This window comes from Cibotium barometz, chromosome 44, assembly GCF_041138505.1.
Source record: "Cibotium barometz isolate CiBa-2024 chromosome 44, ASM4113850v1, whole genome shotgun sequence".
NCBI classification, from domain to species: Eukaryota; Viridiplantae; Streptophyta; class Polypodiopsida; order Cyatheales; family Cibotiaceae; genus Cibotium; species Cibotium barometz.
The window spans coordinates 15,836,736-15,856,949 of NC_141089.1; the positions used below are offsets into that span (position 1 = coordinate 15,836,736).

Sequence of the window (20,214 nt, forward strand, 5' to 3'; positions counted from 1 at the left end):
GAAAACTCAAGCAAAAATTCTAGATGCTGTTGGCAAGGTAGTCGGCAAAGAAGAAAGGCGCAACAATCTCTACAAGCTCAGCGCCCTTATAGTGTCTGTAGATAAGAGCACAAGCGAGCTTTGGCACGAGTAATTTGGTCACATTGGATTTGTCATACTAAATGATATGTAGAAAAAGGGTATGGTAGCTAATTTGCTTGCATTTTCAGAATTGCAGGAACCATGTGAAGCTTGTATGATGGGCAAGCAACAACGCAAGGCATTTCTATAGGAAAGCAGCAATCGAGCAAAGACTCCTCTAGAGCTGGTACATGCTGATCTTAGTGGTAAAATGTCTACTACTGCTTTAGGGAGATCTTATACTGTTAGTCGACGATTACAGTAGGAAGATGTGGGTTTATTTCCTTCGGGATAAAGCTGAAGCTTTTGGCAAGTTCAAACAGTGGCATAAGTTTGTGAAAAATGAGATAGGAAAGAAGGTGAAGAAGTTTCGAGGAGGAGAATTCCTTTCAACAGAATTTGACAGCTACTGCAAGGATAATGGCATCAAGCACCAACTCGCCACTGCTCACGCACCTTAGCAAAATGGTGTTGTAGAACGCCGCAATCGAACTGTCATGGAGATGGCTCGATGCATGTTAAAGGCAAAGGGTTTGCCCAATACATTTTGGGCTGAAGCAGTCAACACAGTAGTTTATGTCCTCAATCGAAGCTACACAAAGGCACTCAAGGATGTTACACCTCAAGATGCCTACTCTGGTAAGAAACCTTCAGTTTCTCATTTCATAACATTTGGCTGCGAATGTTATGTGCATATTCCAGATACATCCACGACCAAGCTAGATGCCAAAAGCAAGAAGTGTAACTTTCTTGGATATAGTCAAGAGTCGAAGGCATATCAGCTCTATGATATAGAGCCAAAGAAGATTGTGGCCAGCCGAGATGTGGTATTTGCAAAACAGCCACACTTAGTGGAGGAAGGAGGTCCGTCCACTCTATCATCAGCCGGAGAAATAGTCCACCATGAGCCCAACCCACCAGTCAGATTTCCTCTCAAGGAGGAGTTTTCAAAGGATGAAGAATCTCACACATCACAATAGCCTGCTGCTCCACCACAAGGAAAGCCACTTCCAAAGTGGACACAACATCTCTTTGATGAGCGTAATCTAGTACCTGAGAAGCCAGAATCTTCAACAGATGGACCACGCAGATCAAGGAGAATAGAGGAGCAGAGAACAGCATCTAATCTCATTGTCAATATGACCTTGATGGCTGAGATAATGGGAACAATGAAGGAGCCAGCCACCTTGGATGAAGCCTTAGCAAATCCAAAGTGGAAAGCCACGATGCAGTCTGAGTATGACAGCATCATAAAGAACAACACCTAGGAGCTAGTTGACTGACCACCAAACAAAAAGGTAATTGGTACCAAATGGGTTTGGAAAGCTAAGTATAAGGTTGATGGCTCAATTGAAAAATACAAAGCTAGGTTGGTTGCACAGGGATTTGCACAAGTAGAGGGTTTCAACTTTGATGAAACATTTTCTCCCACAGCTCGTATGACAACTATCATGGCGGTACTTGCCTTGGCTGCTCACAAAAAGTGGCCAGTCTTTCACATGGATGTCAGACTCTTGAGTATGGCATCACTTACAGCATGGGTGACACTCTGACATTGTGACTCAGATTGGGCAGGGGATTGTGATTCTAGGAAATCTGTTTCTGGATATTTTTTTCCGCTTAGTTCCAATACTTTCTCTTGGACCAACAAAAAGCAACCTACATTGGCACTTTCTTCCACAAAGGCTGAGTATAAGGCAGCTTGCTTTGCTGCATGTGAGGTAGTATGGCTAAGGAGAATCTTGGTTGACAAGGGAGTTCAGATCAGGGAGGCTACAGTCTTGAGGTGCGACAATCAGAGTTGCATGGCTATCTCCAAGAACCTTGTGTTTCATGCTTGCACCACGAAGCACGTTGAGATTCAGTATCATTGTGTGCGGGAGCTAATAGAGGATGAGATACTGGAGCTAGAGTATTGCTCTACATAGCAAAACTGCGTCGACATCTTCACCAAGGCTCTTGGGAAGGACCAGCTCACTCGGCATCTTCATCGACTAGTGATGGTGTTGTCCACCCGTGCGCTCTCAAGTAGAACTTAGATGGCTATCTAGACAGACTCTGGATGGTACGAGGTGTAGGAGGGGGTGGATACAAGCATTTGATACCTTAGCTCATGGTAACCATGTCCATATATAGTAGGCGGTATGATAGACGCGTATACAACGAGGGCGGTTACACTGCATAGACACGGTCATCGCCCGCGTATCAAGAACGCGGGCCACCGACCACCGCCCACTAATGATGGACCTAGTATCCGAGGGAATGTTCCTCATACCATCGCATCGGGGGCACGCTCGTATCCCTGACCATCTCTTAACCATCATCAATGGTCACAATAATGACCCCATCGGCATCTAAGCCGGGATTCCCACTAAAGACATATGCACCATGGCTACTTCTCATAATGGGGGCCTAACAAATGTGCATTATACATCAAAGTGAGATACATGCTGAGAGGCGGGCATTGAGTGTATACTAACACCCCCCTTCAATGTCCACCCGACGATGAACTAGGTTTTTGGCCCAACGCCAAGTACCTCTCTAGTATAATCAGAATTTTAAATTCTCTCCATTGTGTATCTATTGCATTGTCTATTGTGCTTTGTCTTGCTATCTCTTTCTGTTGTGCCATATTCTTATAAATATTAAATTCTATGGTCTACAAATTAACTTTAACGAGTCTTTGGCTCAGTTTGTCCAGTAAAATGAAAAGCATCATGACCCAATTAGATAGCATAGATACTAAGATTGGAGATAAAGATGCAACTGCAATAATCTTGAAAAGTGTGCCAAAGGAATATAATGCACTTGTTGCAACCTTGAAAAATTACCAGAGCCAACATTTGATGGATTTGTCTCCTCCCTCTTGGAGAAGGAGAGAATTAAAAGGAAGCAATCCCAGTACCGTTAAGCATGTATTGTTCAACAAAAGAAATGTGAAGTGTCACAATTGCGGCAAGAAAGAACACTTTCAAAATGAATGTATGTTCAAAGACAAGCCAAAGTGCAATCACTACAACAAGTTTGGGGAGAAAGAAGATTGCAAATTGAAGAAAAGCAAAGGCAACTTAAAGGAGACTACTTCGACCACCCAGTACGAAGAGATCCCTAGTGATCAGCTCTTCTAAAGAGCAAGGAGGCAACACCACCACTACCCTATCCATCTGTTGTAAAAGAGGGGTCACCATATAAGTAGACACCCATCTTATCATTTCATCTTGTTTATTGTGTGTATCCACCTGACCACCTGCGTGTAGCCAGTTGAGACCTAGGGGAGGTAATGTTTGTTGTAACTCACATTCGACCACCTTGAGTAGCCTAGAGATATGGCACCAAGGGGAGGTGTTGAAAAGTGTGGTACCATAGAGCAAATGTAGAGGCACGGAGTGAGCATGAAGCCATATGGCAAACTGGATTATCCCATATGCATGGAACAAGCAAAGATATACTCTACCCATAGAAAAGGAGTCATTTCCAACCAATGAAAAGTACAAGCACTTGCACACATCTCAAGTCTCTATGAGTCCAAGCTAATCTATCTTTGAACCTAATTGATTTGAGTCTATTGCACATACACATCATAATGGGTGTAATTAGACACCATCCACCTTAGTTTAGTGTAATCACTTATCACTAGCATGTGATTAGCCTAATCCACTTGCATTAGTGAAGATACCATGAATTTTAACATGCACTAATCTTAGGGTTACATTAAGTGTGCACTAGTCTTAGGCTTAGGAAGAGAGTTTTTTAGAGAGCTCAAAGAGAAGGGAGCAAGTGGACTTAGAGCACTACCACAGGTGCAAGCACAGTTGACAATTACAAGCACATAAGTGAGAGAGAGAGAGCATTGAATTGAGGAGGTTGGGGGGGAGAGGACCAATGCTACATAGCTCTACATACAAAGAGGCTAGCATCACAAAGGAGACACATAGAAACCTTGCATAGCATAAGGGTCCATGGCTCACGGAGAGTCAAGCTCAAGATTGCAAAGTGGCATAGAGAGTAGTGCCGGGTACTGCATAAGAGCAACATTGAGGCCAACAAATATCCAAGACAGGAAGAACTGGCTGCAGATATCCCAAACCTTGAACTATCCCAACAATATCTGATGGATGTGGACAACTCCAATGCTGAAGACTTTGTGGAAGCTATGATCTTGGCCAAGAAGAAAGAAGTGGTGGCTCCCTCTATAAAAGATAGGAAGTTGGAAAAGCACATTTTGGAACTGGTGTAGTTCCAAATTGAACTAGATGACTAAGCTAAACTTTGTTGGTTTATAACTGCATGGTGCCTTGTCTAGTCTTCCTGTTTTTCGGAAAGGTCGAGTATGTTTTCTTTTCACTTTTAATTTAGTTTAAGGCTATTTCCAAAAAAAAAAACAAATTAGAAGTATTAATGTGTAATAAGTCCAAGGGGCTTTTTTCCTTATTTTAGTGCAGTGTTAAGAATAAAACTAATAAAAGGAGGGTCCAGTACTATTTAAGAAAAGCATAATTTATTTTTTTTAAGGAGACGTATTGGAATTTACACAAGAGAGAGGACCACCAACTGGTTGAATTAGGGGTGTAGCCAGCTACTGCCAGAAGCAGCGCAGACTCTTGGAGAGCTACTCATAGGCGACTGTAGAGTCATGCCTTCTTCTCGACTGACAGTGCTCAATGGCCTTCATCAATATCTCGCCACACCAAACGACTTTCAGCAAATCAGCCAGCAGGGGGAGAGAGAGAGAGAGAGAGAGAGAGAGAGAGAGAGAGATGGATATAGATGAAGGACCAACTTGTTGGTTTGCAAGCGTAACCAGAAGCAGCACAGCTCTAGGAAATCTCCTCATTGGCGGGGGGTGTACAGTCAGGCCTTCTCTACCTACTATCAATAGCCTTCATCATCAACATAGTGTGGAGGTGGAGGTGGAGGTAGCGGGTTGGAGATACTGATCTGGATTGACAGTGGAGTAAAAAGGTTGTGTGCTTCATCTCGCTCAACTAGCTTCATTGACATAAAAGTAGAGGTTGTGGGTTGGAATCTGCCCTAGTACCTTAGTGGCATCTAATTTCAGTACCAACTCTAGCACTTAAAAGAAACAAAACCATACTAAATCCCACTAAGAGCACCCAGGGTAGTAGAAGAGTTGCAGGAGCACCCAAGGCAGTAGAAGAGCTGCAGGAGAGCAAGTGACCCACAGCACATGGACAGTGGATTATTCTTCCATCCTCCTTGTCACCATTAGCAGGTTGACACCTTCTATCTACAGCTACCACCATTGTTAAGGCTACAGAGGTAGCCAACTTTTCATGGGTTCTTAGTCCTCCCGAGTTAGTGGCTCTCACTAATAGTAGTAAGATAACGAGGACGTGTACATCTTGTCTCAAGGACACGGGTTTTTAAAGCATCGTGAATGGTCAGCTTGCCTATAGGCTGCTACAGTCTTACCATGAACTCTTGTTAAGCAAGAGGTACAATCTACGAGAGCAAACAAAAAATTTTTTTAAAAGGTCCTATGGGCAGGCCACACCGCACAGCTTGCCCACAAGGCCTTTTTTTTATTTTTGTTTACCAAGGCTTTTCTTACACCAATAAAATCATAACAAAAAATTTTTAAAAAAAGGCCCTGTGGGCAAGCTGTGTCGGCGTGGCCTGCCCCCATAGGGCCTTTTTTATTTATTTTTGTTTACTAAGTCTTTTCTTACAGCAATAAAATCCGAAACAAAAATTAAAAAATGCAGCCTGCCCACAGGGCCTTTTTTTGTGTCTCATGTATGAGGAAGTGCATGGCTACATCTACATGCCCATGTATGATGCATGTACATGCAGGGCATCATCTTAATGTATGAGGCAGGCCATCCTCTACATGTACAAGGTATTATCCACCTCAACCATGTGCATGCCATCAAGTCCTTCAAGCTCTCCATGGCCAGGCCCTGCATTGTACATGTCACACAAAAGGCCTTGTGGGCAAACAGCGCCGGCGCAGCCTGCCCACAGGGCCTTTTTGTGGGACATGTTTGAGGCATGGCCACATATCAAGGCCATGCCTCGTGTATGTACATGCTATCAAGGCCATGCATCAGACATGTACATGCAAATCCATGCCTCAGACATGAACATGCAATCACTATCAATATTTATCAATGTACATGCTATCAATTTCCTTCAGAGCTCTCCATGGCCAGGTCTTGCATCAAACATGTCACATCAAACTCACTCGTGTACACATTTTAAATGTGTTTACACATCAGCAAGGAAAATTTGATTCAATATCAAAAGTAAAAGTGTCATCGATGTTGTTCAAGAGATATTTTTTATGATGTCACATTGACTATCGATAACTCATACCTAAGAATACGTAAAATATTTTATGGATGCAGCGTGGATATACAAATTCTTGTTGCAGTTTCTTAGTTCTTTTGTGTGTGTGTGTGTGTGTGTGTGTGTTCAGATGTGCACGCACGCCTGCGCGCGCGCGAGAGAGAGAGAGAGAGAGAGAGAGAGAGTCTCTACCATATGATAATTATGCCTAACAACTCAAAACATAGTGGCAAGTCTCTTGCCTTTTTTGGTCATCTTAAAGCATACAATTAATGGTCACAAAGCATTGCCATGTTTTTAAAAAAATACCTCAAAAGCAGCCGCGCCGACGCGGCCTCCCTTTTTCTAAACATGGCAGTGCTTTCCTTGCATTGATTCACTGGTTACCTAGATTATCCAGCCACTGCATACACTACCGAAGCCATCCAAGGAAGGGAAGGAGGAGCCGGTTGCTGCAGAGGGATGATCCACTAGTGCAGGCCATCATTCCTTGGTGTGGGCGCCTTCCTTTGGCCCTATCTATGTATGGCTCCTACTTCTTGGATGGGAAGAGGTGAAAACTGGGCACTTGGAGGACGATGTGCAACCAGTTGGAACGAGCAAAAGACCTACCCTCTGGAGTTTATTTAGTGTTCCAAAATCTCAAGGAAAGTATCTCCTTCCAATTGTAGAGGCTTCAAGATGTATTTGTTGATGTCACCATGTTCTGTGGTAGTGACTTCTTCAATTACCTCACTCACTGCCTCGAGTTCATGTTGGAGGAGAAGGATGACCTTGACGAGCCAGTGAACCTATCGCTCATCACCAGAAAGGGATATTGGTGACTAGAGATTCATGATCTATTGGAAGGTAATCTTTCCAAGCCCTACTACCCTTAAGCATGCTATCCAAAATTCGCATGTAATAGGATTTGCTCGTTGGTTGGCTGAAAGGCGAGGCTGAATCACCTACATTGACTTGATGTGAGCAGATTGCGACAAGAGCAGATCTTGGTCTTGCAGATGCATATGTTGATGGTGACACCAGACGGGGATATTGGTGACTAGAGATTCATGATCAGCTGTTTGTTGTGGCCAAACAAATGGCAAAGGAGAAAAAAATATTTGTTCGTGACAGAGGAGACAAGCAAGGATGAAATAGCCGAGTCGTATCCGCAGGTCTCTATTTCTCTCGTCTAGCTTTCGCAAAGCTAAAGTGTGTTAATAATAATATCAACATATCTAATTGCTATCACTAAATCCAGCTGTGAATTAACAACAATAACAAATTACTTTTCAGATTTGTAGATGCTCTCTATAAGAGCTTTTGATGAGACGGCAAGTCTTGATGCACATGCCAGCCAGCTTCACCACCACATCCGGGAAGCAAGAAGGAATGAGTAGGTAGCTCCCACGTGGAAGCACATCTAGAAAAATCTCACCTTTGGGCAGCAGCTCCTCCACAGATGCCTTCTCTTGGTCTGTGGCATCATCATAATATTATGACTAATCATGGTAATCTTCCTCGAGGGTGTCAATGACATCTATTACAGCCTCATAAGCATCCTCATCCTCAATGCCTTCCCTACAAGGATATCATACTCTCGGGTGTTTAAGCCCTTCGTGATGTCACACAACTCTATCCTTGTGATGTCTCTCCCCCCTCGTGATGTCTCTCATGCATGAAGAAAGGCCACTTGATACTTGAAAGGCACTCGTTCCGGGACTGGACCAAGCATGCAAGATTTGGTGGACAGACATTGTGGGCAATTCGTCGGGTTGGGCAAGGGAAAGAAATGACTTGCTTTGGGATTCCTCCAACAATATGGGGAAGACTCCTTCCTTTGGATCCAAATTCAAGGATGTCAAGTGGAGAACAAACTAACCAAGAACTTTCATGACAATATTCAGAAAGGAAGAACATTAGATGCGCAAGTCATTAGAGAAGCACCTGCAGTTTGTAATGAGTCTCATGTGTTTTATGTTAGAACAAAAGGTCAAGAGCCTTGGGATTGAACTATTCAGTAATAATCGTTGAGTTCCCTAGGTGCTCATACGAAGGATTTCAAAAAGAGAGAGAAAAAAGCTGACATATGTCCCATGCTAGCATATTTACATCCAGGTGCTTGGCTTGGAGCCTGTGTGGCACATGAATTCACGCACCAAGCTGTGCTCACTAAGGTGGAGTTGTTTCAAGCACTAGGCGGGAGATGCCATAACATTGCTCCTTGATATTGTTTGATATTGTCATCCCGATCCATCTTGGTATTCATGTGCCACATTTTGGGGCTCTACTGATATTCATCCTTGCAATTGCACCTACATTATTTAGGAGGTCTTTCAAGATGAAGCTTTGGGAGGCTATAGCAAGTCCCTAATGGTATGATTGAACTGCCAATGGTCCAAAAACACCTCAATGATAAGCATTAATCACTTGATTAATAGAGGCAATTATCTGTTTGTAGTGTAAAAAGAGACAACTTGGAGTGTCAAATTGAAGATCTTTCACAGATCTTCAAAAAAACTTCAAGGGACTTCTAAAACAATGCGTCTAGAAGTGATTCAAGCCCATAAGAATAAGATCAAATACTATAATCAAGCTTTGATGAGATTTTTAGTAAAATGACTTTCAAAGAGAGCCCAAGCCTAAAAATAGTAGGCAACGTTTTTCCGAAAATCTAATGCGGCAAATAGATGGATCTACAACTCGAAAACCCCTAAGATAGAGTGCATGTTCATCGATATTGCTGTGTTTGTGTGCTCGACCGTTTTCTTCAAAAAACTACATTTTAAAAAAAAATTTGTCACCTCTCGATGTTGACACACACTAATTCCTCCAATCGTGATTGTGCCTATGATCTCTTGTGAAGCCCCAAGTTGAATATTTTGGTTTGGTTGTGTGTAAAGAGAGCATTCAAGTCTCGAATGACAAGAGGTAGAGAAGGAGATGGAGAAAAAGCTAAAAATGAGACTATAGCTTAATTAGTATTAAGCATGAGTTAATGAGATTAACTATGACCTAAAAGAGAGAAGGATGATTTAGATCCAAGCTCTGATACCATGTTGGTTTTCATGATGGATGATGAAGCTCATGATGAAAGCAACATTAAGCTAAACAAGAAAGGTTAGGACTAATCACATAAGATTAGAGTAGATAACATAATGATGATAAAGTAAAAGTTAGTGTTGTACTCTTTCATTAGATATGAGCTTCTTATATAGACTGGAGTACGAGAGATTAGTACATGATTAACCCTTAAGCAAAACCCTAAGAAAGTCTTGAAGAGAGCACCCATTGCTACCTAGAATATGCTAGTTTAGATCCTCATTCGACCATAGTCTACCAAATATAAGATGGCTATAAGACCTATGAACCATATGCCCTTTTTCCCAAGTCACGTGTATGATATTTTGGTGTATTATTTTCAGCAGTGCTGACCAGGCTCACTTGACAAGCTACAGCAACATGATCACAAGCTGCAAGAGCTGGACTCATTTGTTGACTCTTGAGCAATGGGCATCTCCTGATTGACAGCAAGGCTGAAATTTGAAGGCCAACCCCAACCTTCAATTAGAAGGTTATATATATTTATATATAAATTCAGATTGATGGCCTTCTACCTGCAGCCCAGAGGCCTTCTCTAGAAGGCTCGGATGGCTTTTTGGCCCTCTGAAGGCTTCAAGTTTCAGCACTGGCCGACAGCATTCCATGTCCCTCTGCTTTGTGTCATGTAGCATGTGCCTTTATTTCATAAATTTATTACTTTTAAGTGGAGCACAAATTAGCCCAACAAAAGAAAAACTAATTTGAGAAAAAACCAAAACCTATGGATTTTCCCCTGTTTATGTGTGTTCAAAAATTACTGCAACTACACTTTGAAAAATATGACCATGATGGGGTCAGAAATTCAAATCAACACATGACGCATGATGGGATTTATGGTCATATGCATCAGGTCAACCTGAGTCATAGCAATCACATTGCTTGTGAGAGTCAAACGGGCCTGAGTTGTAGCAATGTGAGAGTCAAACAGGCCAGGTATCCGATCATGCACTTGGTAATCAAATCAGTGTTCCATATAAAACAGTGAGACCATGACAGCTGAAAGGTTGATACAAGCAGAGAAGATTTACATGGGCTTCTGTGGTTGCCTGCTCAAAACCGCTGGAAGGATGACAAGGAGGCCAATGATGAAAAGCATGGACACTGTCTTCATATCATACAGGTCGCTCAAAGATTCCAACTGCCCGAGTGTGAGACCAGCCTACAAAACAAAAAGCCTTTTTCATCAGCATTGATGTTAAAAACTCTAGGGCCACACCAGAACATATGAGGTCAAGGCAGAATCTTACTCGAACTGACAAGAATGACGCTGGAATGAGACCAAAAAGGGTTGCAAAGAAGAAAATATGGTATGGTATGCCAACCATGGGGGATGCGAAATTGATGAACGTATTTGGCAAGGTAGGTGTAACCCGCAAAAACAGCATGTAGTTGAGCAGCTTCCCCTTGCGCTTAGCTACCTGCACGTCATGTAAACACAGGAAAAAAAGCTCACATCTTTTGATATCATGATTACTGAAACCGATCCGTCAAGTGGGAATAGACTCCGTTGGACACCCACACGCGTAATAGCACAACTTAATCATCACAATTTGAATGGACAACTTAATAACAACTGAAAATTAAAATGAAATGAAATGTTGATAGATGGACACCAGCACTGGGGCCGGAACGGGCCGACCCCCCCCACAATATATGATATTATTGGGAGTATTTAACAAATACAATGCTCCATGGGTTCAATGAACCAGATGATGTCCATGTACAACTGAGATGAATACAATACCAAACAAGAGACTCGAAGTAGATGTTCGAAGGAGTGCGACACACTTGAGTGGTCAAGTCTCTACGGTCCTGTGCCTTCACTGGAATCCGCGGAGAGCGCCCCACTGGTGTTCCAGGACCACGCACAAACTGTCAAATCCCCTCGTGATCGATCTTGGTTCGAAACTCGAATCCTGCAAACAAACGAACAACAAACAAGAAAGGGGGTGCAGGCCTGACTCACCTCCCAACCATGACAGCCGTGGGCGAGCCCACAGTCTTGGCTGTCCCCTCCGAGCCACGAGCTGAGCTAACTAGGATGACGTACCGACCAATCTCCTCCTCGTGACGTCCCATACCGCCACGAAGCTGCCCCCGTGGGCCTCGAGATCGCTGCCGGCCTCGGCTGCATAAAGCAGGTGCACGTCTGCACTAGATCCAGGCTCCAAGACCATAGAGCTCTCACAAACTCGCGAGACTCTCTATGCACAATAACTAACCTTGGCCACCCTTTTATAGGCTCTTGGCCGGTCATCGGGCGTCCACACTTGGCCGCCCGCCCGTCCATACTTGGGTGCCCGCCCGTTAGTATATCCCTAACTCAGCTCGTCAATCAGCCTGCCTAGTTCCAAGCTTCCCCAAGCCTCGAAACTAGTCTTGCATGCGTATAGCACACGGTAGATACCCACTGTGCACATGACATACTCCCCTTCCTCTAAGAGCTCACTCCTGAGCTCACTAAAAAGCCAGGGTAATCTCTCTGAAGAGAAGTCAATGTCTCCCATGTAGCGTCCTCCTCAACACGATCCTTCCACTTGATCTTGTATTCCGTGATAAGCGTATGACGCAATCTTCGTTCACGAAAGCCAAGAATCTTTTCAGGTTCGTGCGGAATAAATGTCATGTCCTGGACATCTATAATTTCTTGAGGAGTAACTAACTGATCTGCTCCACCTAGTACTTCCTTAAGTCTACTGACATGAAATACAGGATTTTTCACATGAGAAGGCAAATCCAATTCATATGCAACTGAACCAATCCGTCGTGTAACACGAAATGGTCCACAGTATCTAGGGGATAATTTCGGAGATCTACCTGTCCGTAAAGTCTCGGAATCTTTCGGAACTCGCAAATACACCATCGTTCCTTCAGAGAACTCTCTAGGTGAACGATGTCTATTAGAATAAAACCTGTCTCGGTCTTGAGCACTTCTAATAGATTCCTTCGCAACTTGTAACATTTTCTGCATATCTTGCAAAAAATTACGTGCTGCATCATGCTGAAGTCCTGAGAATCCTACTGTAACAGGTGATCTTGGTTGAAAACCGTACATAAGCATGAAAGGACTAAACCCTGTACTCGTATGCTTAGTACTGTTATAAGCAAATTCTAACATAGGAAGATAATCCTCCCATGAACTTTGTCTTTTGGATACATATGCTCGAAGCGTATCCTCCAAAATCTGATTCACTCTTTCAGTCTGGCCATTAGATTGAGGATGATCAGAGGAACTCAAATTCAAAGTTGTTTCCAACTTCTCGAAAACAAGTTTCCAAAAGTCACTCGTAAACTTAGAGTCCCTATCACTGACTATGTCCTGCGCGGTAACCCGTACAGTCTAAACAATTGCTCGATAAACTGCCGAGCTAATTGCATAGCTGTAATATTCTTCCGGGTCGGTAAAAATCTAGCCATTTTTGTCAAGCGATCTACCACAACCCAAATAGAATCGTGGCCTTGATGTGTTCTTGGCAATCCGGTAATAAAATCCATGGAAATACTTTCCCATTTATTACCTGGGATTTGCAAAGGATGCAACAACCCAGCCTGTCTAAAGCGTTCAGCTTTATTTGCCTGACAAATCTGACACTTGAGAACATAATCTTCTACATACTCTTTCATCTTCGGCCAATAAAAAGTGTGTTTCACTAAAGATAGCGTCCTGTGTACCCCAGGGTGTCCAGCAGAAGGGGCGTCGTGACACTCCCTCAGAATCTTGGACCTAATGTCCGGGATCTGTGGTACACAAATTTTGTCATTACGGAATAGTAAACCATTCCGAATCATCCACTGACCTCCTGCAGCCTGAATGGTAGACTGCGCAGTCACCGAGTCTTGGTCAATCAATGAGCTCCCGTCCTGGATCTTCTGCCAATGGACCAAAATAACTATCAGTCCTGCAAAGCCCTCTCAATGACTGAAATAAGTCAGTAGAAATCTCGGTGAACGACAAAGTATTCATCTCTCTAATTCGACTAAGCGCATCTGCAATATTATTCATGGACCCTTTCCGATAACGGATCTCAAAATCAAAATCTTGCATTAACTCTGCCCAACGAGCTTTCCTGCCTCTCAAATCATCCGCATCACACACATACTTGATTGACTGATGATCAGTCAATACCACAAACTTGGAGCCATATAAATAATGTCTCCAAACCTTGAGAGCATGAATCACAGCATAAAGCTCCTTCTCAAGAGTTGGCCAACGAGATTGAGTGTCGTCTAGCTTTTTACTTTCAAAAGCAACCGGTCTACCATCTTGAAATAAAGCAGCCCCGATAGCATAGTCACTGGCATCAGTTTCAAGAACATAAGGCCGACTAGGATCGGGTAATGCTAAGATAGGTGCTTCCTTGACTTTATCTTTCAAAAGTCTGAAGGCCATATCCAAATCGTTATTCCAAGTGATAGGCTGATTGGACTTACGTCCACGACCTTTCAATAAGTCGGTCATCGGTAGTGTGAGCTGAGAGTACTCCCGTACAGATTTCCTAAGAAAAACTACAAAACCGAGAAAAGAACGAAGTTGTTTCACTGTTCGGGGTATAGGCCAGTCCAAAACCTTCTGAACTCGGTCATAGTCAATGCTCAATCCATCTCTAGTGATCTTGTGTCCCAAGTAAATGATGTTGGTCATAAAGAACTCACATTTACTCAACTTGGCATATAGTCAATTCTGTCTTAAAAGAGATAAGACAATCGTGAGGTGTCTGACATGATCCTCAAGAGTACGACTATAAATCAAAATATCATCCAGGAACACCACCACAAATTTTCCCAAATGTTCACGAAAAAGATCGTTCATCGTTTGCTGGAAAGTGGCTGGAGCATTGGTTAACCCAAAAGGTAATACGAGAAACTCGTAATGGCCATACCTAGTCCGAAAGGCGGTTCTTTCGACATGCCTTTCATGAATACGTATCTGGTGATAGCCAGTACGCAAATCTATCTTCGTGAAATATTTCGCTCCTCCTAACCGGTCAATTAGGTCATCTGATCTAGGGAGAGGATAACGGTTCTTAATTGTCAGCTTGTTCAATCTTTTGTAATCTATACACATTCTCCAAGTATTGTCCTTCTTTCTTCTAAGCAACACAGGTGCACCCCAAGGTGATTTACTTGGACGGATCTCGCCCATCCTCAAATAATCTTCGAGTTGTTTAGCCAACTCATCTTCCTCAGCTTGGCTCATCCTATAAGGTGGAATACTCACAGGATGAGCACCAGGGATCAAGTCAATACGATGATCTACTGCCCGTTCAGGTGGTAAACCCGATGGCAGTTCCTTAGGAAATACATCTTGAAACGAATCAAGTATCTTCTGTAATTCTTTGTTTTCAAACACACTTAATTCATTCACATCCATGGAAGGGATGAGAAAAGAAGAAAGTGGAATCAAGACACAATGGAAAGCGGTGTACAAAGAAGAATTCATTATATTTCCAAAATCAATTGTATTTACAAGAGGTCCCTGAGAGGGATGGATACAATCACCTAAAATACTATACTTGGTGTCCCTATGCTGAAAAGAAAAAATATGACTAGACCAATCTATCTGGACATCAAGAGTCTTAAACCACTCAATCCCTATTAACAAGTCTACATTTTCCAGATGCATAACATAGCATTCCAGAGTATCTTTGTAGTCCTGAATCTGGATTGGAAGCATCTCCACCTTGCGATCCCAAACTTGTCTGCCCGCAGGTAGACGTACCTCATACGTATGGTCGCTGAGTGTCGTGTCAAGACTCAATTTCTGCACAAGTTTGTAGTTAACAAAGTTATGCGAACTGCCAAGGTCTAACAGAATGTGAATTTTATAGCCATTCACTTCTCCATAAACTCGGAGAAGATCATGCATGCCAAATACTTTAGAATTGAACAGACAATCAGAACAAGTACTAGGGCGAGAGAGTACAGTAATTGACGTACCTGTCAAAGACAACTGGTTAGCTGCCTTTGGCTTGGGTCCTGCGTTTGACTTGGTACCCTTTTTCTTTGGGCACTCGTTACGCATGTGTCCTCTTTCTTCGCAGATAAAACAACGTCCTTCCTTCTTGAGCTTTAAAGCCCTAAGGAGTCGTTTCTTCTTCGCTGGTGTCGAACTTGAACTCTTCGAAGGTTGGTCCGAAGACTTGCCTTCAGTCGTGTTAGCCCTAGGTGCGGAGAACTTCCTTTTCTGCTTGTTCCTCTGCTCGGTAACGGGTTTTGACTTGGAAGAGACCATCGTATCATCATAGATACGAGCTGGTATGCCAAGAGACTGCAGGCGCTGAAAGAGCCTCTCTCGTGGTACTGTGTCAAATGCCTTGCGGAAATCCACAAAGCAGCAATAGAGCTTTCTCTTCCTCACTCTGGCCTGATCAATCATACATCTCAAAGTGAATACATGGTCACTGGTAGAGAAAGCTCTCCTGAAGCCTGCTTGCCCTGATGAGCGTAAACCTGCTCGCTCAGCATATAAGCTAAGCTCTTGCTCCAGCACTGCACCATAGAGTTTGGCCAGCACGTGGCCAACCATAACCGTCCTGTAGTTGCTCGGATCGAGCATATCCCCTGTTTTGTGAATCGGCACAATGGTGTGCATCGTCCACTCCGCATGCAAACCCTCTGCTAGTGCCCTGTTAAACAGGTGTGCAAGAAAAGGAGCTAAAGAATCTACTGCATATATGAGATGCTCACCCTGCAGGCCCATATGGTCGGCGGCCCGTCCATGCTGTAGGCGACGGATAGCTTCCTGTACCATCGAGTGGGTAAAGAAGCTAGCTGTGGTAGGTCGAGGCTCCTGTGGTGGCTGAGGTATAGGTGGCTGCTGTGGGGCATGGTATAGGCCCTCTGCATATGTGTGCCATGTCTGTGGGTCTGCAATAGGTGTCGGGGTCCGGGGCTCTCTGAAGTGCCGCCATGAGAGAGAGAGAGAGAGAGAGAGAAAGAAGGACACCGCCTATAGTAAGCGCAGTCAGATGCTGACCGGGTCCTGCTGGGTCGCATGCTCGTGCTGGTCATGGGCTACCCGAACGTGTAGGCAAAGGCGTGTAGGCAGCCATGCCCACGCAGGCGCCCAGGCCAGGCGGGCAGGCGCCCAGGCCAGGCCGGGAGGCTCACGCCGCCTTGTGGCCAGGCCTAGGCGTAGGCTGGTGCAGACCAGCGCAGGCCGCCTGTGCGAATTCAGGCACCGGCAAGAAAGCAAGCACCGGCAGCAAAGTTGGCGACGGCTGCATCAACCGACAGCGCTAATCCGGGAGGGAAGGAGAAAAAAAACACAAAAGCATTCGATGCTTTTGATTTTTTTTAGATTAATTTTTTTTTATTAAGTTTAAAAGCCCCTCCAACGTTCAAAGGTGTTTTATTTTTTTAAGAAAACAGAATATATATATATATATATTTAACACAAAGATGGATCCCACTACTCTTTTGGGGTTCTTCGTAGCTGGTTTACCAGACTCATACCGTTTACAAGTTAAAATAACAAATGCAAAACATTGGACGAAGCCATTCATTCAACTCGTATCTATGATGATACAATGGTCTCTTCCAAGTCGAAACCCGTTACCGCACAGGGGAACAAGCATAAACGAAAGTTCTCTGCACCTATGGCTAACATGACTGAAGGAAAGTCTTCGGACCAACCTTCGAAGAATTCAAGTTCGACACCAGCGAAGAAGAAACGACTCCTTAGGGCTTTAAAGCTCAAGAAGGAAGGACGTTGTTTTATCTGCGAAGAAAAAGGACACATGCGTAACGAGTGCCCAAAGCAAAAGGGTGCCAAGACAAATGCAGGACCCAAGTCAAAGGCAACTAACCAGTTGTCTTTAACAGGTACGTCCATTACTGTACTTTCTCGCCCTAGTACTTGTTCTGATTGTCTGTTCAACTCTAAAGTATTTGGCTTGCATGATCTTCTCCGCGTTTATCGAGAAGTGAATGGCCATAAGATTCACATTCTTCTAGACCCTGGCAGCTCACACAACTTTGTTAACTACAAACTTGTGCAGAAATTGAGTCTTGATACGACACCCAGCGATCATACCTATGAGATACGCCTACCTGCGGAAAGGCAAGAATGGGATCGAAAGGTGGAGATGCTTCCAATCCAGATTCAAGACTACAAAGATACTCTGGAATGCTATGTAATGCACCTAGAAAATGTAGACTTGTTATTAGGGATTGAGTGGTTTAAGACTCTTCAAGTCCAGATAGATTGGTCTAGTCATATTTTTTCTTTTCAGCATAGGGACACCAAGTATAGTATTTTAGGTGATTGTATTCATCCCTCTCAGGGACCTCTTGTAAATACAATTGATTTTGGAAATATAATGGATTCTTCTGTGTATACCGCTTTCCATTGTGCATTGATTCCACTTTCTTCATTTCTCATACCTTCCATGGATGTCAATGAATTAAGTGTGTTTGAAAGCAAAGAATTACAGAAGATACTTGATTCGTTTCACGACGTATTTCCTAAGGAACTGCCATCGGATTTACCACCTGAACGGGCAGTAGATCATCGTATTGACTTGATCCCTGGTGCTCATCCTGTCAGTATTCCACCTTACAAGATGATTCAAGCTGAGGAAGATGAGTTGGCTAAACAACTCGAAGATTATTTGAGGATGGGCCAGATCCGTTCAAGTAAATCACCTTGGGGTGCATCTGTGTTGCTTAGGAGAAAGGACAATACCTGGAGAATGTGTATAGATTACAAGAGATTGAACAAGCTGACCATTAAGAACCGTTATCCTCTCCCTAGATCAGATGACCTGATTGACCGGTTAGCAGGAGCGAAATATTTCACGAAGATAGATTTACGTACTGGCTATCACCAGTACGCATTCATGAAAGGCATGTCGAAAGAACCGCCTTTCGGACTAGGTATGGCCATTACGAGTTTCTCGTATTACCTTTTGGGTTAACCAATGCACCAGCCACTTTCCAGCAAATGATGAACGATCTTTTTCGTGAACATTTGGGGAAATTTGTGGTGGTGTTCCTGGATGATATTTTGATATATAGTCGTACTCTTGAGGATCATGTTAGGCACCTCACGATTGTCTTATCTATTTTAAGACAGAATCGACTATATGCTAAGTTAAGTAAATGTGAGTTTTTTATGACAGACATCATTTACTTGGGACACAAGATCACTAGAGATGCATTGAGCATTGACTATGACCGAGTTCAGAAGGTTCTGGACTGGTCTATACCAAGAACAGTGAACAACTTCGGTCTTTTCTCGGTTTTGTTGTTTTTCTTCAGAAATTTGTGCGGGAGTACTCTCAGCTCACACTACCGATGACGACTTATTGAAAGGTCGTGGACGTAAGTCAAATCAGCCTATCACTTGGAATAACGATTTGGATATGGCCTTCAGACTTTTGAAAGATAAAGTCAAGGAAGCACCTATCTTAGCATTACCTGATCCTAGTCGGCCTTATGTTCTTGAAACTGATGCCAGTGACTATGCTATCGGGGCTGCTCTATTTCAAGATGGTAGACCGGTTGCTTTTGAAAGTAAAAAGCTAGACGACACTCAATCTCGTTGGCCAACCCTTGAGAAAGAGCTTTATGCTGTGATTCATGCTCTCAAGGTTTGGAGACATTATTTATATGGCTCCAAGTTTGTGGTATTGACTGATCATCAGTCAATCAAGTATGTGTGTGATGCGGATGATTTGAGAGAAAGGAAAGCTCGTTGGGCTGAATTAATGCAAGATTTTGATTTTGAGATCCGTTATCGGAAAGGGTCCATGAATAGTGTTGCAGATGCGCTTAGTCGAATTTGAGAGGTGAATACTTTGTCGTTCACCGAGATTTCTACTGACTTATTTCAGTCATTGAGAGGGCTTTGCAGGACTGATAGTTATTTTGGTCCATTTTGGCAGAAGATGAAGATCCAGGACGGGAGCTCATTGATTGACCAAGATTCAATAATTGAGCAGTCTACCATTCAGGCTGCATGAGGCCAGTGGATGATTCGGAATGGTTTACTATTCCGTAATGACAAAATTTGTGTACCACAGATCCCGGACATTAAGTCCAAGATTCTTAAGGAGTGTCACGACGCCCCTTCTGCTAGACTCCCTGGGGTACACAGGACGCTATCGTTAGTGAAACACACTTTTTATTGGCCAAAGATGAAAGGATATGTAGAAGATTATGTTCTCAAGTGTCAAATTTGTCGGGCAAATAAAGCTGAACGCTTTAGACAGGCTGGGTTGTTGCATCCTTTGCAAATCCCAGGTAATAAATGGGAAAGTATTTCCATGGATTTTATTACCGGATTGCCAAGAACACATCAAGGCCACGATTCTATTTGGGTTGTGGTAGATCGCTTGACAAAAATGGCTAGATTTTTACCGACCCGGAAGATTATTACAGCTACGATTTGGTATAAAAAAGAGAATGTTTCATCATATTTCTATGTAGATAATTATGGCATGTTGATGCCTATGTTCAAATGGAGAAGAGAATATTTGATGTTTATCTTTACGATTAGAAATCACAGTTATTTTATGAGATAGATGGAGAAATATCTTTAGGAAATAAATCTAGGAATAAATTCAAGTAATTCTGTGCTAGACCATGACCACTTGAGAAAGGTGGATCAGCAAGATGCATGCCCATCTCTTGAATTGGAAATGGAAATTAAGCCAAGACTTGTGACTATTCCCATTTCTTCAGTACGAAGAAGGGATA

The 20,214-nt window shown here is 43.2% G+C and overlaps 1 protein-coding gene across 2 annotated transcripts in view; it reads right to left on the reverse strand.

Moving 5' to 3' along the window:
- Positions 1-520: 520 nt before the first annotated feature.
- Positions 521-20,214, reverse strand: part of LOC147612997 (putative membrane protein At4g09580) — a 35,470-nt gene continuing 15,776 nt past the window's right edge. The window contains exons 3-5 of one of the 2 annotated variants that reach the window (XM_086782302.1): positions 10,836-10,931; positions 10,542-10,672; positions 521-712 (exon numbers count right to left, since the gene is read on the reverse strand). In XM_086782302.1, the coding sequence (XP_086638428.1) occupies positions 703-712; positions 10,542-10,672; positions 10,836-10,931 (237 nt within the window). In that variant the 3' untranslated portion in view covers positions 521-702. Of the gene's footprint in view, positions 713-10,541; positions 10,673-10,760; positions 10,932-20,214 lie in introns of both variants that reach the window. The other variant, XM_086782301.1, reaches the window with a different exon arrangement.